Source organism: Hyperolius riggenbachi, chromosome 7, assembly GCF_040937935.1.
Source record: "Hyperolius riggenbachi isolate aHypRig1 chromosome 7, aHypRig1.pri, whole genome shotgun sequence".
Classification (NCBI taxonomy): domain Eukaryota; kingdom Metazoa; phylum Chordata; class Amphibia; order Anura; family Hyperoliidae; genus Hyperolius; species Hyperolius riggenbachi.
This window is the reverse complement of record NC_090652.1, coordinates 7,612,098-7,638,685: the sequence shown is the minus strand read 5'-3', so window position 1 is coordinate 7,638,685 and position 26,588 is coordinate 7,612,098. Positions and strand designations below refer to the sequence as shown.

The following is a 26,588-nucleotide window of genomic DNA, read 5'->3' as shown; positions in this document are numbered from 1 at the left end:
CGTGTGGGCCACTAGTCGATTGACTTTCGATCAACTATACAGAAGTCGATTCCCCAATAAAGTCGATCACTTTGACGATTGAATCAGAATCACTAGATGTATGGCTTCCTGGCCCGATATCGGTCACTTGTCATCAATCGATTCATCCTCCGTCTGATATAAGTATTATATTCCCGCTCACCGCAAACCGCTAGCATTTTCTAAAAAAACTGCCAGCACATGTAACACTATGGCAGTGTTCTCACTGCCGCGATTGTGGTTAGCGTTAACCGCAAACGTGTTACATGCAGTGGTTTGCCGGCGATTCCAGAGCGATTGTGATTAGCATGTATAGAAACGCTAATCGTGATCGCTCCCAAAACGCTACGGTGTCTAGTGATTTTTCCACGTTAATCGCATTAATCGCAAAACGCTAGTATTTTGCGGTTTTAGGTGTGAACGGAGCCTAAAAACGCAAAATGCTAGCGATTAAAGCTAGTGCTTTGCGGGAGTAATTTTCCCGCGATTAACATGGAAAAATCGCTGGACACTGTAGCGTATTCGCGATCGCTCTAGAATCGCCAGCAAACCGCTGCATGTAAAGTTTGTGGTTAGCGCTAACCGCAATCGTGGCAGTGAGAACACTGCCATAGTGTAACATGGGCTGTCGGTTTTTAAAAACTGCTAGCATTTTGCGCTCAGTGGGAATCGCGCGATTTTCGCTCAAGTGTGAACGAGTCCTTAAAGGAAACCTAAACTGAGAAGGATATGGATTTTTCCTTATAAAATAATACCAGTTGCCTGGCTCTCCTGCTGATCTTGTGTCCCTAATACTTTTAGCCACAGCCCCAGAACAAGCATGCAGATCAGATGACTGAAGTCAGACTGGATTAGCTGCATGCTTATGTCAGGTGTGTGATTCAGCCACTACTGCAGCCAAAGAGATCAGCAGGACTGCCAGGCAACTGGTATTGTTTAACATCCATATCCCTCTCAGTTAAGGCTCCCTTTAAGGTCGGTGGAACAGAAAAATGGAAAGTGAGTGGTAGGGTCTGGCTTCATTTTCTTATGTTGCTCAGCACTTTGGTCGGGCAGTGAGGGGGTTAACCAGTGTCAGACTACAAGACACACACTAAGCAGGAGGGGCGTGGCAGGATGTCAGGGGCGTTGCAGGGGCGGGGCTGCTGCTCGCCAGGCCCCGCCCCCTCTCAGTGAGAGTCGGAGGAGAAGCTGCAGTTTGCTCGGAAGTTCCTGGCGGAGTGTCGGACGATCTGGGGGGACATCGGAGGAGTATTGGGGGTCTGGAATGACTCGCCGCTCTCAGCATTAGAGGAAGCCGCAGCACAGGGAAGATGAGCAGCTTGATGTATGATGACAGCTCCCTGGACCACCTGGACCCCTCACTGTGCCTGCAGGGGGGCAGCGACATCGACACGGCCCTGCTTTGCGACATCGATGGTGGGTGACCCCTCCTGCTGTGTGACAGGGAGTGGGGGGCCCCTGGAGTGAGACAGGGGGAGTGGGGGGCCCCTGGAGTATGACATGGGGAGTGGGGGGGCTGGAGTGTGACAGGGAGAGTGGGGGGGGGGGGCTCCTGCTGTGCGGGGGCCCCTGCAGTGTGACATAGATATTGGGGGACCCCTCTGAGTGACATGGAGAGTGGGGGACCCCAGCTCTGTGACTTGGAGAGAGGAACCCAATGTGTGACATAGATGGTGGGCGACATGGATAATAGGGACCCTTGAAGTGTGACATGGATTGTGGAGCACCCCTGATCTGTGACATAAATAATGGGGGACCCCTTTGGGTGACATGGATAGTGGGGACTCCTGGAGTGGGACAGGGAGAAGGGGGTCCCCTGATCTGTGACATAAATAATGGGGGACCCCTGCATGCTGGCCATTAGGAACAGGTGATAATGAAATGTCCCTGAACCCCTTGTGTACCTGTTCCCTGCTGTCTCTGGCTGTGGGGGATGGGCTGTATATTGTCACACTTGTTACATAGTTGCAGATTCGGAAGTGTTGCTCTATAGATCGGAATGTGTTACTTTGTATCAAAATCAGGAGATGCCCTGAGAGGATCTGAATAGATTGGATGATTTGCTTCTGAGTTTATTGCTCCCCCCCCCCCCCCCCCCCCCCCCTTCCCCCAATCTCTGTCCTTCTGAGGGAATTGCACTGCGGGGGGCTTCATAGTGACATCTATTCTAATATCCAGTAATGGAAATCCTGTGTCTTTTTTCTGTTTTCCATTATTTGTAAACTTATTGTTATAACTCTAGACCTTCTATCTATGCATACAAGCCGCTGCTGTTGTCACCCTCTGACCCCCCCCCCCCCCCCCCAATTATTCCCTGTGCCTTGGGGACAGCTGGTGACATGGGCTAGCCTTCTCATGTATGTTCCCCAGACCCCCATTTGTCTCTGTATGCCTGGGGCTGGCACAATGTGAGGGGGGGGGGGGAGAGGGGAGATCTCAGCAGGTTGGGGGGGGGGGGGGGGGTGCAGGCAGCTTTGCCTTTTATTAATCAGTTTTATGTATTTTTCATTATTTGTGCTATGGATTTAGCACGGTCTCTTCTTAGTTGATGGAGCGATCTGTCCGCTTCGCGCACGATTGCCATTCCATGTGCGCTGCCCGTATTGTGGCTTCCTCCAGGCATGCTGAAGCCCCGCCCCCTGCTCCAGTGACATCACGCAGGGTTACTCTCGGTCAGTGGCTGCTGCGTGTCAGGGATTGCCCCTCCTCACAGTGTGAATAGCTAGTCCATACACTGGACACACTGGGCTTTATTATTCTTACTATCTATTCTGTTTGGTTGATTTCTTTTCTTTGGTGAATATTTAAAACAGCAGCAAAAAAAAATTAAAAAATCTTTTTCCACTTTAATCCACAATTTGCTGTCACCATCTCTGCACGCCTCAGGGTGACATTACTTATTATTACTGCTCCAGTTAATGATATATGGCTCAAGGTCGCATACAGTTTTTCCTACTAGAACATTATTTTTATTGTTATTATTATGTCTAAGCAGAAGATGGGTGGCAGACTAGCTGTGAAAGACATCAGAATAGAATTCTTCCAACAGGGAAACATTTGTAAATCACTTTTTTCCCTGTAGGACCCAAAGCGCATAAGCCTGTCTCAGATCAGTACATAGTGATGTGTACAGAGGGAAATGTTATGTGATCATAAATGTCAGACTAAACAGGTGGCCTTTCAGTTTTGATTCAACCATGTCTAGGGTTGGAGCTGTGTTGATTAAGTTTGGCAAGGCATTCCACAGGGTAGGGGAGGCATGACAGAAAGCTCTGCCTTCGGGTTTTTAGTTGGACTCTGGGGGTCAGGGGCAAACCCAGGATTTTCAAGGGAGGGATTCCTGAAAGGTATCCTCAGCTACGCACAAGACAGTATAATAATATGGTAGGACATCATGCTGGGCACACATTTCCTGTCCAAGAGGATCTGACAATTATTTCCTAAGGCCCGGTTAGCGTTCGCTGTCCGGATTTGCCTGATCCGATCCGGACCGTATACTGTACAAACGGAACGTACGTTCCGCATAGCAATGTAAAGGCTATGCGGACGTTCACACGTGTCCGTTCCGTACAGTACGGAGCCGGATCGGATCCGGACTCCGGAGGCTTTTCCAACATGCGCTATTTTTGGGTCCGGTTCATCCGGCCCACGCACCCGGACCGGAGCCTGACTGCACCATCCGGATATAGAAACCAATGGGGAACGGAAAGCACAGAACACAGTGGCTATAAAAACAGGACGTTCTACCCCACTTCCTATGCGGTTTCTAGCGGCCATTTTGGATGGGGACACATGGGCCAAGCATGTCTGGAGTGGAGCAGCAGTGACACACGTGCTGGAGCTGTTTGGCAGTATGTCGGAGGTGGAGGTGAGGCCTAAACAGCGGAGGACCTGATTCTACAGGTGCACCTTCTGCTGACCTCCCAGACCCCAACAATATTTATATAGTTTATCTCTTTTACCAAATGGATCCGGATCGCAGCCGTATCAATAAATATGCAAACGGATCCGATCCGGTCATCCGGTCCGTTCTTTACAGAAACGCAAGTGTGAACGGGGCTTAAATGTCCGATTTTTGCCGATTATAGTGAGGACAGCCGACATTGCTAATGAAGGGGAATGTGAAGCAATCACACAGCAGGGCACAGGGCTGTGCTCATACCTGACTCTGTTATGTTCCCCAGAGCTGCTCCATGCTCTGTACACACACTGCTGCTCCATGCTCTGTACACACACTGCTGCTCCATGCTCTGTACACACACTGCTGCTCCATGCTCTGTACACACACTGCTGCTCCATGCTCTGTACACACACTGCTGCTCCATGCTCTGTACACACACTGCTTCTCCATGCTCTGTACACACACTGCTGCTTCATGCTCTGCACACACACTGCTGCTCCATGTTCTGTACACACACTGCTGCTCCATGCTCTGTACACACACTGCTGCTCCATGCTCTGTACACACACTGCTGCTCCATGCTCTGTACACACGCTGCTGCTCCATGCTCTGTACACACGCTGCTGCTCCATGCTCTGTACACACGCTGCTGCTCCATGCTCTGTACACACGCTGCTGCTCCATGCTCTGTACACACACTGCTGCTCCATGCTCTGTACAAACGCTGCTGCTCCATGCTCTGTAAACACACTGCTGCTCCATGCTCTGTACACACACTGCTGCTCCATGCTCTGTACACACGCTGCCGCTCCATGCTCTGTACACACGCTGCTGCTCCATGCTCTGTACACACACTGCTGCTACATCCACACCAATTGTAGCAGGGAAAGAAAGGGGGCGGTGCTGTGAGCTGCAGGATATCTGCAGATATTCTGGTGTCTCAACTTGTGCCTGTCCCCAGACACTGCACCGGCTCTGGTCTGAGGGGGGATTCTGGGCAGCTGTAACCCCCCCCCTGCGTTTGCCTATGGGGGTGGTCAAGTTCCCACCTGGCCATAGTTCCCTTATAGGCCTGGGACCCACTAGCACAGTGATCTGCAAACTTGGATCCTCCAGCTCTCCAGGAACTACAATGCATGTGCCTTTATGAGTCATGACTGTGGCTGTCAGACTCCTGCAATGCATTGTGGGACTTCTAGTTCCTGAACAGCTGGAGGGCCAAGCTTGTAGATCACTGCGCTAGCTGCACTTTTCTTAGCATTTGTGATTTGTAATGCTGGGAATACACGACTCGATTTTGAGCCATTTAGATGGCTCGATAATTTCCGACATGTCCGATCTCCCGCCCGATCGTTTCACCGCTCGATTTTTGCATGGGGGACAATGGGAAAAGATAAGAAAAACAAGCGGAAGATTATAGAATCGCCTGCAGAATTGAGCGCGGAAAACAATTGAGCGCGGAATCGAGCGGCAAAATCAAGCCATGTATGCCCAGCATAAAGCTCTTGCTAAGATTATGTTAAGAAAAACAAAAGTTTGCTTTCTTAAAACAGAAAGAATTTGCGATAATTCAGATTGGAGTGAGCTTGAGATGTCTCCCAGTGCATCACTGCTGAATATATGCAAATTAACCATTCTACCCTTAGACGCTAAACACTCCTCCAGAACTGCTGGAATGCAATGATGTGTCAGCTTGTTAATATGTACAGAGCCATAATAATCCAACATGCATACAGACTGTTTCGGATTGTTTGATCCTCATCAGTGCATGGCATGGATTACTTTGGCTCTATGCAGTAGGGCTTGTAACACCGAGAGATACTCCAATGAGTTCTGGGTCACCATGAGCTTGCTGGTTAGTCTGTATCTCTTAAGATTATGCTATGGGCCTCAAGTGGAAACTTTTCAAATCACAAGTGCTCAAAAAAAACGCTGCTAGTGGGTTCCAGGCCTAAGCATGAAAATACATTTCCTTTAAAGCGGATGTGAATTCAGAACTTACTCTGTGCCAGTGGCGTAACTAAGGAGCTGTGGGCCCCGGTGCAAGTTTGACAATGGGGCCCCCCCCAAGCACTCTATACATAACAATTGATACGGCGCACCAAAACCTGCCAATGGCAACTACAGTGTCAGAGGTGCAAGAAAAGCATTGGAAACAGTTTCTTAAGGATTACCAGTATTCAAAGTATCTATAGAAGTCAGTATTATGGGCACAGGACCAATAGAGAGCTAATACTGTAGTTGGGGGAGGGCCCTTCGGGGCCCCTCTGGCCCAAGGGCCCCGATGCGGACGCTACCTCTGCAACCCCTATTGCTACGCCCCTGCTCTGTGCTCTGAAAGATGAGCTCCAGCATAATAACCTACAAACTTTTCTTTACAGCTGATACACTGCATATTTATTGCAGGATTTGTATCTACTTCCTGCTTTCATGGAAGCAGACGTATTGTTGTTGTTCTGTGTTTTCAAAATAGCTGCTCTGCTGAGGCAGCCAGCTGACACAGCTGCAGGGTCAAATTACAACTTGTGATCAGACAAGACAACATTTATATCGCGCTTTTCTACTGGCGGACTCAAAGCACCAGACCTGCAGCCACTAGGGGGCGCTCTATAGGCAGTAGCAGTGTTAGGCAGGAGCTGCAGCCACTAGGGGTTGCTCTATAGGCAGTAGCAGTGTTAGGCCAGAGCTGCAGCCACTAGGGGGTGCTCTATAGGCAGTAGCAGTGTTAGGCCAGAGCGGCAGCCACTAGGGGGTGCTCTATAGGCAGTAGCAGTGTTAGGCCAGAGCTGCAGCCACTAGGGGGCGCCCTATAGGCAGTAGCAGTGTTAGGCCAGAGCTGCAGCCACTAGGGGTTGCTCTATAGGCAGTAGCAGTGTTAGGCCAGAGCTGCAGCCACTAGGGGGCGCTCTATAGGCAGTAGCAGTGTTAGGCAGGAGCTGCAGCCACTAGGGGTTGCTCTATAGGCAGTAGCAGTGTTAGGCCAGAGCTGCAGCCACTAGGGGGTGCTCTATAGGCAGTAGCAGTGTTAGGCCAGAGCGGCAGCCACTAGGGGGTGCTCTATAGGCAGTAGCAGTGTTAGGCCAGAGCTGCAGCCACTAGGGGGCGCTCTATAGGCAGTAGCAGTGTTAGGCCAGAGCTGCAGCCACTAGGGGTTGCTCTATAGGCAGTAGCAGTGTTAGGCCAGAGCTGCAGCCACTAGGGGGCGCTCTATAGGCAGTAGCAGTGTTAGGCCAGAGCTGCAGCCACTAGGGGGTGCTCTATAGGCAGTAGCAGTGTTAGGCCAGAGCTGCAGCCACTAGGGGTTGCTCTATAGGCAGTAGCAGTGTTAGGCCAGAGCTGCAGCCACTAGGGGGCGCTCTATAGGCAGTAGCAGTGTTAGGCAGGAGCTGCAGCCACTAGGGGTTGCTCTATAGGCAGTAGCAGTGTTAGGCCAGAGCTGCAGCCACTAGGGGGCGCTCTATAGGCAGTAGCAGTGTTAGGCAGGAGCTGCAGCCACTAGGGGGCGCTCTATAGGCAGTAGCAGTGTTAGGCCAGAGCTGCAGCCACTAGGGGGAGCTCTATAGGCAGTAGCAGTGTTAGGCAGGAGCTGCAGCCACTAGGGGGCGCTCTATAGGCAGTAGCAGTGTTAGGCCAGAGCTGCAGCCACTAGGGGGCGCTCTATAAGCAGTAGCAGTGTTAGGCCAGAGCTGCAGCCACTAGGGCATGCTCTATAGGCAGTAGCAGTGTTAGGCCAGAGCTGCAGCCACTAGGGGGTGCTTTATAGGCAGTAGCAGTGTTAGGCCAGAGCTGCAGCCACTAGGGGGCGCTCTATAGGCAGTATCAGTGTTAGGCCAGAGCTGCAGCCACTAGGGGGCGCTCTATAGGCAGTAGCAGTGTTAGGCTAGAGCTGCAGCCACTAGGGGGCGCTCTATAGGCAGTAGCAGTGTTAGGCAGGAGCTGCAGCCACTAGGGGGCGCTCTATAGGCAGTAGCAGTGTTAGGCCAGAGCTGCAGCCACTAGGGGTGCACTATAGGCAGTAGCAGTGTTAGGCCAGAGCTGCAGCCACTAGGGGGCGCTCTATAGGCAGTAGCAGTGTTAGGCCAGAGCTGCAGCCACTAGGGGGAGCTCTATAGGCAGTAGCAGTGTTAGGCCAAAGCTGCAGCCACTAGGGAGCGCTCTATAGGCAGTAGCAGTGTTAGGCCAGAGCTGCAGCCACTAGGGGTGCACTATAGGCAGTAGCAGTGTTAGGCCAGAGCTGCAGCCACTAGGAGGCGCTCTATAGGCAGTAACAGTGTTAGGCCAGAGCTGCAGCCACTAGGGGCGCTCTATAGGCAGTAGCAGTGTTAGGCCAGAGCTGCAGCCACTAGGGGGCACTCTATAGGCAGTAGCAGTGTTAGGCCAGAGCTGTAGCCACTAGGGGGCGCTCTATAGGCAGTAACAGTGTTAGGCCAGAGCTGCAGCCACTAGGGGCGCTCTATAGGCAGTAGCAGTGTTAGGCCAGAGCTGCAGCCACTAGGGGGCACTCTATAGGCAGTAGCAGTGTTAGGCCAGAGCTGCAGCCACTAGGGCGCGCTCTAGAGTCAGTAGCAGTGTTAGGCCAGAGCTGCAGCCACTAGGGGGCGCTCTATAGGCAGTAGCAGTGTTAGGCCAGAGCTGCAGCCACTAGGGGGCGCTCTATAGGCAGTAGCAGTGTTAGGCCAGAGCTGCAGCCACTAGGACGCGCTCTATAGGCAGTAGCAGTGTTAGGGAGACTTGCCTAAGGTCTCCCACTGAATAGGTGCTGGCTTACTGAACAGGCAGAGCCAAGATTTGAACCCTGGTCTCCTGTGTCAGATGCAGAGCCCTTAACCATTACACAATCCAGCCATTAGTCACAGATGAGGGAGAATTACACAGGCTAAACTCTCTAAATACATACAGGGTGCATTTCTCTGCTTTCCTTCTGTCCTGTGCAAGAGTTCAGCTCCACGTTCATGTTAAAAGCAGAGGAAACGCAGCAGCTGTGAGTTTGAGGGCACTAGGCTGGCAGTATTGGGCGTTTGGCGGTTCCTCATCCGTGTGTATACAGAATTGATTGGCAGCGTGGTATTTCGTGCGGTTTAAGCGATTCCTCATTTCGTGTGTTTTGCGTTTGCCCGTTGCGCTCGGGCTGTCTGTCACCCGAGAGAGGGGGGCTTTCCTGCTGATTCAGGGCACTCTGCCGCTACAAAGGCCTGGCAGGGCTGGCCAGTTATTTGTTTAGCTCAGGTACCCCCCATGACAAAGGCTTTGCAGAGCCAGACCCTCTCCCCCTGCCCAGAATCATCCAGAGAGGCCTCGTCCAGCGGTGTGCGTTCAACACGGCTAAACTGCCAGCGACAGACTGACCCTCAGCATGCTGAGCCCAGTATGACACTCAGATGCAACAATAGTGTTCGCTAAGTTGTCACCCCCCCCCCTCCCCTCCCCAATATATTGTTCCCATCCATGCCCTAGCAGATTATTTTAAACAATACCAGTTACCTGGCAGCTCTTCTGATCTGTTTGGCTGCAGTAGTGTCCAAATCACACCAGAAGCAAGTATTGAGGTAATCGTGTCAGATCTGACAATGTCAGAGCACCTGATCTGCTGCATGCTTGTGCAGGGGCTGCGGCTAAAGGTATTAGAGGCAGAGGATCAGCAGCAGGACACCAAGGCCAGTATTGTTAAAAACAGGGCTGTGGAGTCGGAGTCGTGGAGTCGGGCAATTTTGGGTGCCTGGAGTCGGGAAAAAATGCACCGACTCCGACTCCTAATGAATTTGTAACTGTAATTAAAATAGAAAATATGATAAAATGTTCTATTTCTCAGATAATAGTCATTAAAAATAATGTATATATACAGTAATAGCTGTGCTTAGTCCACAAAAATGAAATAAACCAATCAAAATTAGTTACTTGTGCTGCTTCAATAAAGCAGTCCCCGTATTTTTATGGTCAGATATACATATCTGATTGTGACTGTATATATGATGTGTACACAGGAATCTCTTATATATACTAAATAACATCTATGCTGTAAGAATAAAGCCTGATGTGTAGCCGTGTCACTAATAGAGATGGTCAACGAGATGGAAATAATTCTGCATTGATGCTGATTTATGCAAATGTATGCACTCCCTTTGCTGATGAAATCAAATAATTTGATATGTTATTAAAATTTGGTTTGGTGACTACAAATTAAAGGGTAACTGAGACGGATGAAAAGTAAACTTTTATACATACCTGGGGCTTCCTCCAGCCCCCTTCAGCCTAATCAGTCCCTCACTGTCCTCCACCACCCGGATCTTCTGCTATGAGTCCTGGTAATTCAGCCAGTCAGCGCTGTCCGGCCGCATGCCGCTCCCACAGCCAGGAACATTCTGCACCTGCGCAATAGTGCTGCAAAGGTGTAGTATGCTCCTGGCGGCGGAGTGTGTGCATGCGCACTACGCCTGACTGGCTCAAGTACCTGGACTCATAGCAGAAGATCCAGGTGGTGGAGGAGGACAACGAGGGACTGATTATCCTGAAGGCGGCTGGAGGAAGCCCCAGGTTTGTATAAAACTTTAATTTCATCTGTCTCAGGTTTACTTTGTTACACAGTAGTACTATACTCTACATAGGCACTCCCCACAGAGCTGCAGGGAATCCACCGAGAATGCTGTGCACATTGAACACAGAGGTGTTGTCTGTCACCCAGAATCTCCTCATTCCCCTGCAGAGTACCTGCACATCACTCTTACATGTACCCACACTTACATTGCCTAGGGCCTGATAGATGTTCTTTGTTCCGGTTTGTACCTTTTACAAGTACTCTTACCAAGGACTAGTTTTAGTCTAAAGGGAATAAATATAGTAGTCTACATATCCTTCTCACTTCAGTTGTCTTGTAAAATTCCTAAGCGTTGGCAGTTAAGAGACGAATTTCATGTTACATACTTTTAATCAACAAAATTGTAATATGCAAATTAGAGGAGTCGGAGTCGGTGGAATCCTAAACTGAGGAGTCGGAGTCGGAGGATTTTTGGACCGACTCCACAGCCCTGGTTAAAAAAAGGAAATAAATATGGCAGCCTCCATATCCCTCTCGCTTCAGTTGTCCTTTAAATACAGCTTTTAGCTTTTTGTCTAGTACCGGTATTTAGGGGCAAGCAACATGACTGGTATGTTATTGTTTCAGAATTCCTCTAAACGATGGACCTTAAAGGGAACTTTAACTGAGAGGGATATGGACGTTTCCTTTTAAACAATACCAGTTGCCTGGCAGTCCTGCTGATCTCTTTGGCTGCAGTAGTGTCTGAATCACACACCTGAAACAAGCATGCAGCTAATCCAGTCTGACTTCAGTCAGAGCACCTGATCTGCATATGCATGTTGAGGGGCTGTGGGTAAAAGTATTAGAGACACAGGATCAGCAGGAGAGTCAGGCAACTGGTATTATTTTTAAAAGGAAAAATCCATATCCTTCTCAGTTTAGGTTCCCTTTAAAATCTAACCTGTTTGATGTATGGAAAACCAGGCAAAAGAAATGCAGTGTGGTGTTTGTGGCAGCCAATGAGGATTGAGGTTCCATTCTGTGAGGCGTGATAATGGGTGGTTCCTTGTTCATGGCAGCCAATGAGGATTGAGGTTCCATTCTCTGAAGCATGATAGTGGGTGGTTTCTTGTTCATGGCAGCCAATGAGGATTGAGGTTCCATTCTCTGAAGCATGATAGTGGGTGGTTCCTTGTTCATGGCAGCCAATGAGGATTGAGGTTCCATTCTCTGAAGCATGATAGTGGGTGGTTTCTTGTTCATGGCAGCCAATGAGGATTGAGGTTCCATTCTCTGAGGCGTGATAGTGGGTGGTTTCTTGTTCATGGCAGCCAATGAGGATTGAGGTTCCATTCTCTGAGGCGTGATAGTGGTGGTTTCTTGTTCATGGCAGCCAATGAGGATTGAGGTTCCATTCTCTGAGGCGTGATAGTGGTCTGACTGGACTTGGTACCGGGAAGTCTTGCTGAATCTGGAGGCCTCACTGGCGTTCCCAGGAGTTCTGCTGACTGTTACTGAGGTGGGAAGGCGTGGCCTCAGCATGGCTCAGTGGTTAGCAATCTTGCCTCGCAGCACTAGAGTCCCAGATTCAGCTCCTGGATAAGAAAGTATCTGTATGGAATCTCACCCAGGGACATTCCAGCATTCAACAATAGCACACAAAATAGTGATGTAACAATGTAAGGATAACTATAGCAGACGAGTCACTGAGTCCATATGGTGGGGGAGAAGAGCGCATGGGAAGGAAGGCAAAGCTGGACAGACTTACAAACTAAGTGGGAGGAGCTATACAGTTGGCAGATAGGTTAGATAAATAGATGGGTCTTTAAAGGATACCTTAGCGCAAACAAAAAATTAAAAACGGGGAACTTACTTTCTTTGTCAGGAGAGTCAGTGCAGACTGCGCAGTGATGCGCATCCTTGATTGCGTGCCCATGGTCGAGAGCGCTCTGTGCATGCGCACTATGTAGTTGAGACGTGGTGCGCATGCGCAGAGTGCTCCCGGCCTCGGCATGAGCCAGGGCGTGAGGAGAGCCCACTACACATGCCTGCCTGTTTTTAAACTTTTTGTTTGCACTAAGGTATCCTTTAAGGCCTATTTGAATGAGTTGAAGGTGGAAGCGAGCAAGTGCCATAGAGTTAGGGCAGCTCTGGAGAAGTCCTGGAGCTTCTTGAGTAAGCATGCAAGGGGTAGACATCCACAGAGTGTTGTAAGGGCGGAGAGAGCAGGTTGGGGAGTATCACTGGACGAGATTGAATGGTGAATAATCTGTATGCCAGGCAGAGCAGTGTAAATGTAATTCTAAGGGGAGCAGGGATGGGACTTGTGATGAGGGGGGGCTGAAGAGGAGCTGCAGGAGGAGTGCATGAACCTGGCAGCTGCGTTCAGAGCGGATTGCTGGGGGCGGAGTCCGGTCTCAGGAAGTTCAGAAAGAAGGACGTTGCAGTAGTCCAGGCGGGAGATGACGAGCATGGAGCAGGAGTTCAATAATGGATCAACTGTGACTTGTTCAAACACCCTCCTACCCTAAGTACCCCCCACACCCTCCTAGGGTATGCCTGCCGCATGTTGTGCCACTAGACCCCCAGTCACTTGATTATAACAAGTTCTGAGTTTTTAGTAAATACCGTAAATCGAATACAATTACTTTTAATTCTGTAATCGCACCAGGCAATGCTGGAGAAGGATTTATACGCGGCTAATAATGGTGTAGGTGTCAAGGGCTACTTGAGATGATGTTTGCTGTAACTGGAGGTACTTGGAGAAGCCCAGAGGTGGTGAGGAGGTAAGCGGGTTAGTGACGCGTCAGGGCGAATGACGCATGTCGCTCTGACGGCCGACGATGGAGGACTCTCCAGATCCGGTCGCTGGATTGCTCTGCTTAAAGGACACCTGAAGTGAGAAGGATAAGGAGGCTGCCATATTTATTTCCTTTTAAATAATACCAGTTGCCTGAAATGTGGCTGCATGTTGCGGTCTCAGTGATTGGCTAGTTGGTGGGTTTGGGGGGCGGGGAGGAAGAAGCAGTGCATGCTGGGTGGAAGAGGGTAACCGGAGAAGGCCTGGGAGGGCAGCTGAACGCTGTGACACATGGCCTGTCCTGTTGTCACTCCTGGGCCAGGATCACAGTGGGGTGTTGGGTCCCCAGTAAAGCAGGGCAGTCTTATAACCTTGTACCACACGTTATCTGACCATTGTGTCACATATACACTGCCTATAGATATACATATTGCACACTACCCCACCTCTTGTCATTCTCCACCCCCTTCCCCATTCCTTTAGATTATAAGCTCACAAGGGCAGAGCTCACTCACCCTTTTGTGTCTTGGAATTTGCTATACATCCAGCTTTTCTCACTCTAATGACCAATTTTGCATTTTGTGTCATATCTCATGTACACTGTTGTCTGTATTATTCTGTACCCCATGCTTCTTAGTTTTCACAGTTGGCGCCTTGTAAATCAATAATAAAAATACAGTGAAGCATACAATCAATAAAAAGAATGCTTCACTGTCACCGCACGTTTTGCCGTAACGCACGTGTTCTGCGGTAAAGCAGTGGCATTGGGTGTTGCAGTCCGTTAGACCGCAGCGCCCCCCCTGGGAATGTAGCCTTATTGGGTGATTTTTAGTCCAGTAGTCCTGGTTTATAGTAGCAATACTTCTAGGTAAATATTCATGTTTGCCTTATTACATAAATCTATTTCTAAGTACATTACCTGATTAGATAACACGGATAGAGGAAGTCGAGGGATGACATCACCTCATAGTGACAATAGTGACTCCAGGACAGGCATATATATATTGTGTACGGTAATGCAAGGACTTCACTTAAGTTACCTGTCGCAGCCAATCAGGGCTCCTCTATCTGAAGTCCGCTCAGTCCAGGTGGGATTCTCCTCGTTTGATTGGCGTCACTGAAGTAATTATTGTTAGTAATATGCATTTATATTACAGTAGAATCTCATTATAGTAAACTCTGATAATATAAACCACTGGATATAGTAAACTCAGTCCTCAGGTTCCGACCATGTGCCTGTAATACAATGTATGACAAATTCTGATATAGTAAACTACTTTTCCAGGTCCCTTGGAATTTACTGTAAAGGGATTCTACTGTATATAGCATTGGTCAAAAAACACAGTATTTGATGTGTCCACAGCATTGAGGACCAAACCAAGACAAGCATCTATACTTACCTGGGGCTCCTTCTAGCCCCTCCCAGTCCACTCAGCTCTCCTGCAGTCAGTTCCAGTAAAGTCCGGACTGAGTAAGTTGCAGACTGCTGCACATGCGCGTCCCTGGTCGCCCTCCCGTGGCCTGTCACAAACTGCGCAACAGTCGGCAACAGTCGGAGCTGACTGTGGGAAAACGGAGGAGGCTGTAGAGGAAGCCCATGGCCTTACGGGGGCTGGAGGAAACCCCAGGCAAGTATAAATACTTGTACTTGTGTCATCTCATGTTTAAAAGTAACCAAAGTATCCCAGACAGAAAAAAGATTTAGATGAAACGGGGCCCTAGCGAGGCAAGATAGCAGTTTTTGCCCAGCACTGATGGTCACCTGTTTTTTTTTTTTTTTAGTTAGATTTCGAGGAGGATAGCATCCAGCAGGCCCCTAGACTCTCTCTAGGCCCTAGGCAGCTGCCTAGTTTCCTTGTGGATGTTGCAGCTCTGATTCCCGATACTGAAACCGGCTGCGATCGCATCTGCGAAAAAGAATGACACGCTGATCATCCAGCTTTCCAAGCGAATGGTTGATAAAGCAATCGTTCAGGATCGATCGGGTCCGCCAGCTTCTCTGCGTTCATACAATACTCTCTAAATAATCTGATCGGAAATATAATTGTTTCAAAAAAAATTGTACCGTTAATGGGCACCTTTAGAAGTTGGGGGGGGATCACGGCCTCTGGACCCTTCTGCGGCGTTGGGCTGTTTCAGATGATTTCTGGGCAGGTGTGCAGGACCCCCCTCCAGCGAAGCGCGCCTGCGGCGGAGCGGTAAAATTGGCAGTGCATAGACTGCAGTGCTAATTGCGAGTACAGCGGCGCTCAGGGGGGTAATTGGCAGCGCCCAATAAATTGCATAATTAGCGCAGATATAGGTGGAAGGGCTTTTAGCGGCAAAGGCTGCGCAGAACGGCGTAAACTGCAGCTATGAGGTCGTTTACGGTGAGCGCGGTTCAGGTGAAAATAGGGTCAGGTTTATCGATAGTAAAATATTGATAAAAGTGACTGATGTTCTGCTGTCATATTACCTATTGTAGTAGAATACCGCCAATCTTAAGCTCAATCTACACGATACGATTCTTTGAGCGATTCTTTGAGCGATTCGATTACAATTCTATTTATGATCCAATGAAATCCGACATGTCCGATTGGGATTCGATTCAATTCAATTTGCCATTGCAAAACAATGGCAAATTGAATCAAATCGAATCCCGATCGGACATGTCGGATTTAATCGGATCTTAAATAGAATTGTAATCGAATTGCACAAAGAATCGTATCGTGTAGATGGGGCTTAACCCCCATTCTATGAACAGCTATCCCGTCACCCAGATAACTGTGGCGCCCTTTTCGCTTGTTCGCCCCTCCGACCCCCGCGTACCGTCAATGCAAATATTAACACTTTTTCAATGGTATAAAAGCAAACCGCACAGAGCTGGATCGATGCAGGTCAAAGCCATCGAGTACATGAGCTTTGAACTTACAAACAGTAAATATTCTATATATATATATCTCTGTATATAAGGGCGACGGCCGCGGCGTGCAGAAGATGACCCCCTGGCTGCGTTCCCTCGCTTTCTGCTGCACAGGCCCATTCCTGGGGCCAGGCCATGCTGGATGTTTGCACTGCTGCTGTCAATGTCCTATAATAACCCTGCGGAGGGGGCGTGGCCTCCGCTGAACGCCAGTAACCTTGAGAAGTCAGAGCAGGTTCTTCCTCTAGTCTGTGGCCAGCCTGGGCCGGCTCTCTGATTGGTCGGCTGCAGTCACCTCATCTCCAGGCTCTGATTCAGTCAGTTCCCCCCCTTCAGGCTACTTCTTGCACAGGAGGAGAAAGGGGAGGGTGTGGGAAACCATGAGAGGGACACACTCACTACATTCCACATCACCTTGCCTGTAATGAGCATTAGCAACACTTGTCCCTGTGGAGTGTCAGCTCTGGGGCCAGGGGACTCCGAGGATTCTGGGAGTCTGGCTCTCTCGCCCCCCTCACTCTCATGGAGTGCACTTTTGAAGGTACATCACCGGCAGACCTGCGTAGTATTCCCCCCTCCTCCTGTAGTCTTTATTCCTTTACGCTTTGCGTGCTTTTATATCGTTCCTGGCGATCCGCTCGTCTTTATGACTTGCGCAACGCTTCATCCGATGGCACGATCTTAAAGATGACCATACACGGTACAATCAAATAGTTCGATTTGACCAAAAGGATCAAATGGAGAAGAAATTGAAAATAATCTTTTTTTCGATCGATTAATCTGCTTTTTCCAATAAAAATTTGATCGGATGTGTTGGAAAAATCATGGCTTTGAAAATAGAGTGGTGTATGGTAGGTTTGATTAAATGATCGAAATAGGGGAAAAAAATAAATTGTATTGTTTATGGCCACCTTAATAGTACAATATTCTCCTCAGATGCAATCATTCAATCAGATTTTTACAATCTAATTGTAGGAAATAGTATTATGTACTATATGGAGAAAATCGACATGAAACGATTCTATGCTCAATTGGGATACAGAATTTTGTGGATTGGAATGATGGATATCCTGATAAAGTACCCTAATCAACCCGTTTATGGGAATAATCGATAAATAACCTCTGGAAAATATTTTACCTTAAGGTGTCCACATGCCACGACTTAATTATTTTTTTTTAATTCAAGTACTATCAATTTTTCTGATCGATTGGAACCTTTCAAAAATCGTATCAATGTATCACAAACCTGTCTTCAATTTCTCACCAATTGTAAAAAACAAAACAAAAAAAAAAACAAACTCCGATTGATGGAGTGTATAAAAATCAAGAAATTGATTACCCTACACCATTAAATATTCATAAATATTGATCAGAAAAATTCACCACTCTCTATTGTTTATTGAAAAAAAGGGAATCCTCAATCAGATTTCTCAAACCAATTAAAAAAAGACCCAAACTTTCCATTTTCTGTTCAGCAGATCGTTATTATTAAATTGCTATAAAATTCGATCATTTTATTGATTTGTGTATGGCCACCTTAATTCTGGGTGTTTGTTGCCAGACTTTAGGAAACGCTGCTTTGAGAGACTGACATCCGCAGATTTGATCACAGGGTACCTATACGTCAGATTCTTACCATCATGCTGGCAAATCTTTACAATCGTTTGCTTTTTGTGTGTGTGAATTTGAGCATTTTTGGGAATCTAATTTGAGCACTTTTATATTTTGTTGTTATAACTGCTGCCAGGTCTGCTTATCTGTGGCTACAACCAGGGCTGTGGAGTCGGTCCAAAAATACTCCGACTCCTCAGTTTAGGATTCCTCCGACTCCTCAGTTTAGGATTCCTCCGACTCCTCAGTTTAGGATTCCTCCGACTCCTCAGTTTAGGATTCCTCCGACTCCTCAGTTTAGGATTCCTCCGACTCCTCGACTCCGACTCCTCAGTTTAGGATTCCTCCGACTCCGACTCCACAGCCCTGGCTACAACAATCCTACAATAATCTTGAGCAGTTGTTTTAAGGTGCCCACTAGTGGTGCAATTTTTAGTAAACAATTGTATTCTCATGTAGATTATTCCGATTGTATAGTTGGGAAACACAGAAGCTTATAGCCCCAATCAATCCTGAACAATCGCACGATCGATCATATCCTTAAAGAAATTATCGTTCCGCTTGGCAGACTTTTTCATTGATATGATTATAACTGGTGGCAATACGATTGCAAGGTGGATTCTGTATGGTGCAGATCGATTAAATATGGTCTACATTTTTATTCCGAATGATCTTATCGAAAAAATGATCGCTCATTAAAATGTGTTAATGGCGATCTGTTCAATCCAATGCAAGCAAACGATTTCATCTCTTCCATTGGATAAAACGTACGTATTCGATTAATCTGGCACAGAATTCTGCAATTGAATCAAAAAGACCACTGAATATCAATTTGAGCATTAAAATCGATTTTTTTTTCTTTTTTAAGATTGATTGTAACATTTGAAAAATCTAACCAATGTGTCACATACGTATGATCATTTTTCCCCGGTTATGAAGAAAATACTTAAAAATTGGAAAAAATTGCTTGAGTCTATAAATTAAAAACTCCACCATTCAGTTTTCCGAAAAATTGATCAGAAATCTCCACCGCTCCCAAATGACTTATATAGAAAAAAATTGGAAACCCGACCAGATATCTTTTAATTTAATAAAAAAACAAACCCAAAAAACATTTTTTTCAGTGCAACTAATCGTTTTTATCAATAAATGAGAGAATCTAAAACATTTTTTTGTATCGTGTGTGTGGCCTTAAAGGGACACTTAAGTCAAACAAAAAAAATGAGTTTTACTCACATAGGGCTTCCAATAGCCCCCTGCAGCTGTCCGGTGCCCTCGCCGTCCCCCTCCGATCCTCCTGGCCCCGCCGGCAGCCACTTCCTGTTTTGGTGACAGGAGCTGACAGGCTGGGGACGCGAGTGATTCTTCGCGTTCCCAGACACATTAGCACCCTCTATGCTGCTATATGGTATATATTTGCTATAGCAGCATAGATGGCGCTATTGTGGCCAGGAACGCGAAGAATCACTCGCGTCCCCAACCTGTCAGCTCCTGTCACCGAAACAGGAAGTGGCTGCCGGCGGGGCCAGGAGGATCGGAGGGAGATAGCGAGGGCACTGGACAGCTGCAGGGGGCTATTGGAAGCCCCAGGTGAGTAAAACTCATTTTTTTTTTTTTGGACTTAAGTGTCCCTTTAAGTCTATCGATTGGCGCGTTTGATAAAATTAATCAGTTATCTCTTCCCTTGAGTGTTGTGTAGGATCTGCCCCCAACTTGTTGGACTTTTCTCCGATGTTCGGTCGACATAATCCTACGCGTTTTGCTGCTTTCTAGTGCCATGAGGTTTTTACATTCAGACCGACAGTTATTTGTATAATTAAATCATGCCATGTTTGCATCGCCTAAGAACAAATACGACTACCGAAAGATTTGACTACCAAATAAGCGTCCAAGTCCCGTAGGTTCGTGTCCGTTATTTTTAAGACGCTGGTTTAAGAATAGCTGTCATTTGCATTGTATTATGCAGCAATACAAAATACTAATAATTGAGGGGAGGGTATCTGCTGAGAACGGTACACACATCCAATTATGATTGGCCAATGACTGGCCAACTTTAGCACTACCATGTAGTATGAGAGCTCACCTGCACAATCTTTTCACAGTATTCAAAGTCTGTTGGCCCCCAAACTACATAGAGGTGGTAGAATTGGTCAGAGATAGGCCAATCAAAATTGGATGTGTGTATGCAGCCTTAAGCTACGTACACACATGCGACAACGATCGTTCGTTGTCAACGACGAACAAACTTTTAATTGATGAAAGAACGACCTAAGTAAAGTTAGTTTTAAAAGGTGTGTAACGATCAGATCGTTAGAACGAACGTTACATCATGTAAAAGTAACTATGCGCTTGCGCATAAAAATGAAAAGTTCCATGGAGAAATAGTGAAATGCGCATGTCAAGCCTAGTGCGAACGATCGTTTCCAACGATGTACTACTTTTGCAAACGATCGTCGTTGGGAAAAATCCACCAAGCTAGATCGTTCGTATTTACCGATCTAGCTCGTCCGTCGTTAGACTTAATGGTCATTGGCTGCTTTTTTTCAAACGATCGTCGTTTGAAAGGATCGGGGAACGATCGTTTCCGACTATAGTCGCATGTGTGTACGCACCTTAAGGCTCGAAGCAATTGTCGTGAAATTGCTCATTAATGACGCTATTAGATCTGCAAAACATCCCCAGATTGCTGTCTCGCTGTGGTTGTCGGATTTGTAGACAGTAAAATTTGGACCTCATTTTTAGTTCTGAGGCGTTGAAACTTCTTACTCGTTTCTTTCACCGATGTTTGGTGAATCCGGCATCGTGTTTAGTCCACGGTCCCACGGCAGGATGTCGATCAAATCATTGTTTTACGTGACTAGCTAATGTGCGCCCGCATTATGTACTATGAGGGCGCAAATTATTTTAGTCGTGTGTTTGCAAACATTAGGGGGTTGGGTCATTCTGTACCCTGGTGGTCGGGATATTTAGGCTAGATTCACAGTGGGACGTTGCGTTTTGATGCCACGTTAAAGTCGCACCGCAAGCTTACAACGCAACGCACCCAAAAAGTGGCAACGCAGCGTTACCGTCGCATACAGCAGATACAGTAAAAAATACAGGCAATGAAAAGTATGCTTCCAAGTCATTACTGAGCATGTGCAAACAGTCCAACGCAGCTAATAACGTGTATAACGCACAGCATGCAGCACTTTTACTTAACGTGCAGTGTTAGACACCAACGCAACGTGCGCACTGTGAACAGGGCATTGATTTTTCATTGCAGTGCGTTATTCTGCGTTAAATGCTGTTTTAACGCGCGACTTTAACGTCCCACTGTGAACTTAGCCTTAGGGTTTTTTTTTTCTATTCCTTCCTGAAAAGAACTGGTTGGACCAAATTAATCAAATCTTCTGGGAATCAATTGAGAAAGTCGATGTGTACACGCACCTTTACTTAGATCTACTGTGTGATAGATTTATAAATTACAGCAGAGGAATGAGATATTTGCCTCTTTTAAATTCTGTTTGTCACCCACATGCTTCCCCTGTTAGCCCCGCCTTTCCACACCCCCTGTGCCCAGCTGTAGATAATTGGGTCACGCAGTCTGTCTCTTGAGTAATCTGCTGCCACGTTGGGCCCTTTAGCATCCAAAACACAACTGCCAAATTCTGCCCCTCCCATTCTCAGTGTTGTCACACATCTGTTCTCTTTCATTGCTAAGGTGCCCTCTTCTGCTGTTGCACCCAAGGTAGGTGCCTCCTGCCTACCCGTTGGTCTGGCCCTGCTTTGCATCTTAACAGTGCAGTGTTAATCTAACTTCTACCAATTGCAGCCAGACCATGTAGATGCCAAACTAGTGTCTTTCCCCCCAGGTGATGCAAACACTTCAGAAGGCTTAAAGTAGACCTGAACTCAGACCTCTTCTCTGCTCTAAAAGATACACAACAGCAGAATAACCTTTTACAGGAAAAAAAATCTTTGTTACAGCTGATAGAAATCCTGCAATAAATCTACACTTTTTCTACTTCCTGATTCCTGGAAGCAGATATATTGTTGACATCCTGTGCTTTCAGATGAGCTTATTTGCCATCTCTGCCATAGGCAGTCATGTGACACAGGGGAGAGATCAAATTACACCTAGTGATTAGACTCAAATAAGGGGGAATTTCAGACTAAACTCTCTAAATACATACAGGGGACATTTCTCTGTTTTCCTTCTGTACTGTGCAAGAGCTCAGCTCCACTTTAAGCTGGCCATATACTATGCAATTTGACTGTACAATCTTACCGACATACGTTCGATTGTACCTTGAGATTGTTTAGTGTATGGTCAGCATAAAGCAGCAATAGGGAGCTATAAAGGTGACCATACACGATTCAACCAAAATATTCGATTTGACTGTTTTTTTCCCTCTGATACAAACAATTGATTGTATAGAAAAAATTGAAGGTAATTTGCCACATTTTCGACCTATTCTTTAATTTTGTGCAAAATGTAAAATACTGTATCGTGGATTGGTTTTGATTTGCATTACAATTAATCAAAAGATGTATTGAGTTTGATAGACCTAAAAGAAACAAATTGTGTGTTGTATGGGCCATCTTAAAGAAAGATATGGATTTTTCCTTTTAAAACAATGCCAGTTGCCTAGAGACAATAGATTTAGCCACAGCCCCTGAACAAGCATGCAGCAGATCAGGTGCTCTGACTGAAGTCAGACTGGATTAGCTGCTTGCTTGTTTCAGGTGTGTGATTCAGCCACTACTGCAGCCAAAGAGATCAGCAGGACTGCCAAGCAACTGGTATTGTTTAAAAGGAAACATCCACATCCCTCTCAGTTAAGGTTCCCTTTAAAGAGGCACTGTATTCAAAATAAATTAATAAACAATTTTTTTTTTTTTAAAAATAGTTATTTATAGATTATATAGTCAGTGTTTGCCTATTGAAAACTCTTCCCTCTCCCTTATTCACATTCTGACATTTATCACTGGTGGTGACATCTGTACTGCTGTCAGGTGCAGCTCTTTTTTTTCTGAGAATTCTGAAGCCAGTAGAAAATATACCTGGTCTCCCAGAATGCTCTGGGAGGAGAATTCCGCATAGCTCATTAGCCTAGGCTAAGCCTCACTGGGAGGGCGGAGCTACACAGCGATATACAGACTATGGGGTTGCTTTTAGGGATACTGCTGTTGATTGTTCCTGCTCACCTTTACAATTAGTAGCGGTTTGTTGCTGTTCCTGTAGTCCGCAGCCCTGGATTCATAGCTGGATATTATAGTTCTGACTTCCGCTTATATATCTGATAATTCATGCTTTTGCGGTTTCTCCCCTCTGCAGATATGCTCCAGCTCATCCACAATAATGACAGCGATTTTGCCTTCTTCGATGGGTCGTTTTGTCCAGTTAACCCTTCAGCCCAGGACTCGACTATCAATGTGGATCTGGCAGGAGGGGCGGCCCTCAGCTCCTTGGAGGGACTTCTGGCGGCCCCGCCGAGCTCCACCCCCATGAAGATGTACCCGCTGACTACACCTGCCTTCCCCAGCCAGCCCCCCGCCCCCACCCCGCCGCAGGACAATCTCATGCAGCAGCTGAAACTGGGGGTGATGAGTCTCATCAAGGATGAACCCATGCAGGTGTGTCCGTCACCTCAGCAGGCCCAGAGCAAACTGCAGGCCCCGCCTACTGTTCAACATCTGCAGGCAGCGCCTCCCGCGCAACATCTGCAGGGCCTGCCATTCGGACAGAACCTGGGATCTTCTGCACCGCCTCCGTTCACCCCTAACCAGCCTGTGCTCGCCTACCAGGATCAGAGCACATATACAGGTAATGCATGCCAAGGTGCCCACCATGCCAACCCATGGTATGGGCCAGTGATACTAACCAGCTACATGTGACTCTGCCAGGGGTGTAACAAGAGGGGGCAGCACCTGCGATCGCAGGGGGGCCCAGAGCTACTAACTTTCTCTTCCTCAGGGGTCCATCCTTCAGATCAGGTGTTTTGTGCCTAGACATCGAAGCTTTGTTGGGGGAACCATGTATTGTAGCTACCCCACTGGAGTACGCTAGGGAAGGTAAATGGGATGAAAATGAGGCAATTCCCACGTCCTTGTGGCCCCCACCATTGGCATGCACGGACCCCCTGTAGATTGACAGATATGTAACATGGCCACGCTCCTCCACATGCACAAGGTCGCCGTACAGCGCAGACGCACCACGCCCGTGCATGAGGTGCATCCGCTCACCATCATAAAGGGGGTCCCGGGCACCAGCGGTGGTTTCCAGGAGGACTTGGGAAGCTTCTGAAGGATCCAGAGGCTTCTCTCTTCTTAGGTCAGCAGGGCTGGCGCTGGCATTGAGGGGGCAATTGCCCCAGGGCCACGAATGCTCCAGGGGCCTCCGCACCACTGGACAAAAAATGAGTTACTAACCTGCAGGGCCGGTTTAAGCCACACAGGGGCCCTGGGACAAAAGTAACTTTGATTTCCCCCATGAAAGTCAGCTCCCAGGTGGCCTCCCTCGACAGCTCCCTGTTGTCCTGCATGGTCGGTAGTTCAGCTGCCTCACCTGATCTCTGTCCTCAGCCTCACTGCTGCCTCTCCTCTATGCCCCGTGCAGGTTATTTACACATGCAGAATACTCCATATGATCCGCACCATCAAAGTAATTTCTTTATTGTTGCTCAATTAAAAGAATAAAAGTCCATATGTGGGTGTGTACATAAAGATGACGCACAGGCGTTTCGGGCCATAGTAGGTCCTTTCTCAAATCATGACCAGCTGGTCATGTGTGGGCTGGTCATGTGTGGGCTGGTCATGATTTGAGAAAGGACCTACTATGGCCCGAAACGCCTGTGCGTCATCCTTGTGTACAAACCCACATATGGACTTTTATTCTTTTAATTGAGCAACAATAAAGAAATTACTTTGATGGTGCGGATCATACGGAGTATTCTGCATTGTACTTGTGACTCCAGATTTCGGCACATCACTTTGTAACCATTGGTGCAGTGGCTTTCACTAAACCAGGTTATTTACACATAACATGTGCCGGATGGAGAAGATGTAGTAGCAGCAGCAGCAGCGTGGCTGAAGCCGGCGATCGGGATGGAGCAGCGGCCGGGACAGGTGAGAGACTTCAAGGCAGCTGAACTACTGAATATGCAGGGCCATGGGGAGCAGTCGGGGGAGGCCACCTGGAGGGGGGGGGGTTCCGGTGGTTCGGAGGCCCCGGGAGCTGACTTTCATGGGGGAGATCAAATCCAAGGTACTTTTGTCCCAGGGCCCCCGTGTGGCTTAAACCGGCCCTGCAGGTTAGTAACTCATATTTTTTGTCTCTAGGTTCACCTCGGGTTCTGCATTATAGATTTGTGTTATTTTAAAACATTATTATTATTATTATTATTATTATTTATTATTTATAATTTTCTATTTATATAGCGCCTACATCTTCCGTAGTGCTGTACGCAGTACAAAACAAATATTGGAGAGCACAGATGTATGAGAAATTCAAGACACTGTACAGTCATGACATTGAATTGTAGAAGTAAAAAATACAGACATAGTTAATGAGTAGTTTGAGATACCTTTAGAGTTTGTACACGTTCATATGGTAAATTACAGCAGTATAAGAAACACTAGGAGGAGGTCCCTGCCCTTGTGAGCTTACAATCTAGAGGGTGGTGGGGTGGAAACAATAGGGAAAACATCTGGAATTTAGGCGGAGACCGTGGCAAGTTTCACAGTAGTGGCCAAACTATAGTGGAAAGATGATCAGAAGTTAAAACTTTCCAACACTGGTCTTCAGTCACATGTATAATATGACAACATATTTGGTGCGGATCGCCCCCTGCTTGTTTCTGGAGATCACTGCGGAACTGATTTATTTTAATTGCTGAGGGCTGAATACATCTCTGGAGCATCTAATATCATACTTGCTTGGGAGGGCAATGGGCAAACTCTGCAATACAAATAAGACCACCTTGAGGACACTATCCTGCCCATTCGATTGAATCTGGACGATCCCAATTAGCTAACTTTTCCTTGTCTGACTTGAATTCCTCAGGAGCAGCTAAAAAAAGTGACGCCGATATGTGAACTGCAGCTACAAATCGCATCCGCAGTTAGTAGCTGCAGTTTGCATTGCAAGCGGCCATTTTTTTTTGTGGGGTGCAACCAGGGGGTAAGGAGGGTGTTATTAGTAGTTGCCATGGTGGGGGCTATTAGTTGCAAACCCGGGGAAGGGTACGGTGAAAGAGTAGGGAGAGATTAGGTCATAGTGAAATATAGGCAAATATTACCGATATTTCACTAAATATACAGTACTGCCCGTAATTATTCATACCCCTGGCAAATTTTGACTTGAAGTTACTTTTATTCAACCAGCAAGTAATTTTTTGACAGGAAATGACATAGGTGTCTCCCAAAAGAAAATAAGACGAAAAAATTTCTCAGCTTTTATTTACATTTGAGCAAAAAGTGTCCAGTCCAAAATTATTCATACCCTTCACAAACTGGCACAGTCTGTGGGAAAATCCAAAGTTCTATAGCATTCCAAATAGTCCAAGCTGTTCTAAAGCATCCCAAATACACTACTGCAGCTAAAGAGATCGGCAGAACAGCCAGGCAACTGGTATTGTTTAAAAGGAAATAAATATGCCTCTCAGTTCATGTGTTTAATTACAATATATTTGTCACTATAACTTATAATATAGTCTACCATTTTTTGTTACATACTAATGTCTGTATTTTCATGTTCACATGTTTTTCTTAATCTGTACAGCACCATGGAAGATGATGGCGCTATATAAGTCAATATAATACTAATAGAAACAAACAGCATCTTTTTGTTTGACTG

At 47.1% G+C, this 26,588-nt stretch overlaps 1 protein-coding gene across 4 annotated transcripts in view; it reads left to right on the top strand.

Annotated features, from left to right (window-relative positions):
- Positions 1-1,181: 1,181 nt before the first annotated feature.
- Positions 1,182-26,588, top strand: part of SREBF1 (sterol regulatory element binding transcription factor 1) — a 61,350-nt gene continuing 35,943 nt past the window's right edge. For 3 of the 4 annotated variants that reach the window (XM_068243543.1, XM_068243542.1, XM_068243545.1), the window contains exons 1-2: positions 1,182-1,437; positions 23,070-23,558. In XM_068243543.1, coding sequence (XP_068099644.1) covers positions 1,332-1,437; positions 23,070-23,558 — 595 coding nt within the window. In that variant the 5' untranslated portion in view covers positions 1,182-1,331. Of the gene's footprint in view, positions 1,438-16,522; positions 16,680-23,069; positions 23,559-26,588 lie in introns of those variants that run through there. The other variant, XM_068243544.1, reaches the window with a different exon arrangement.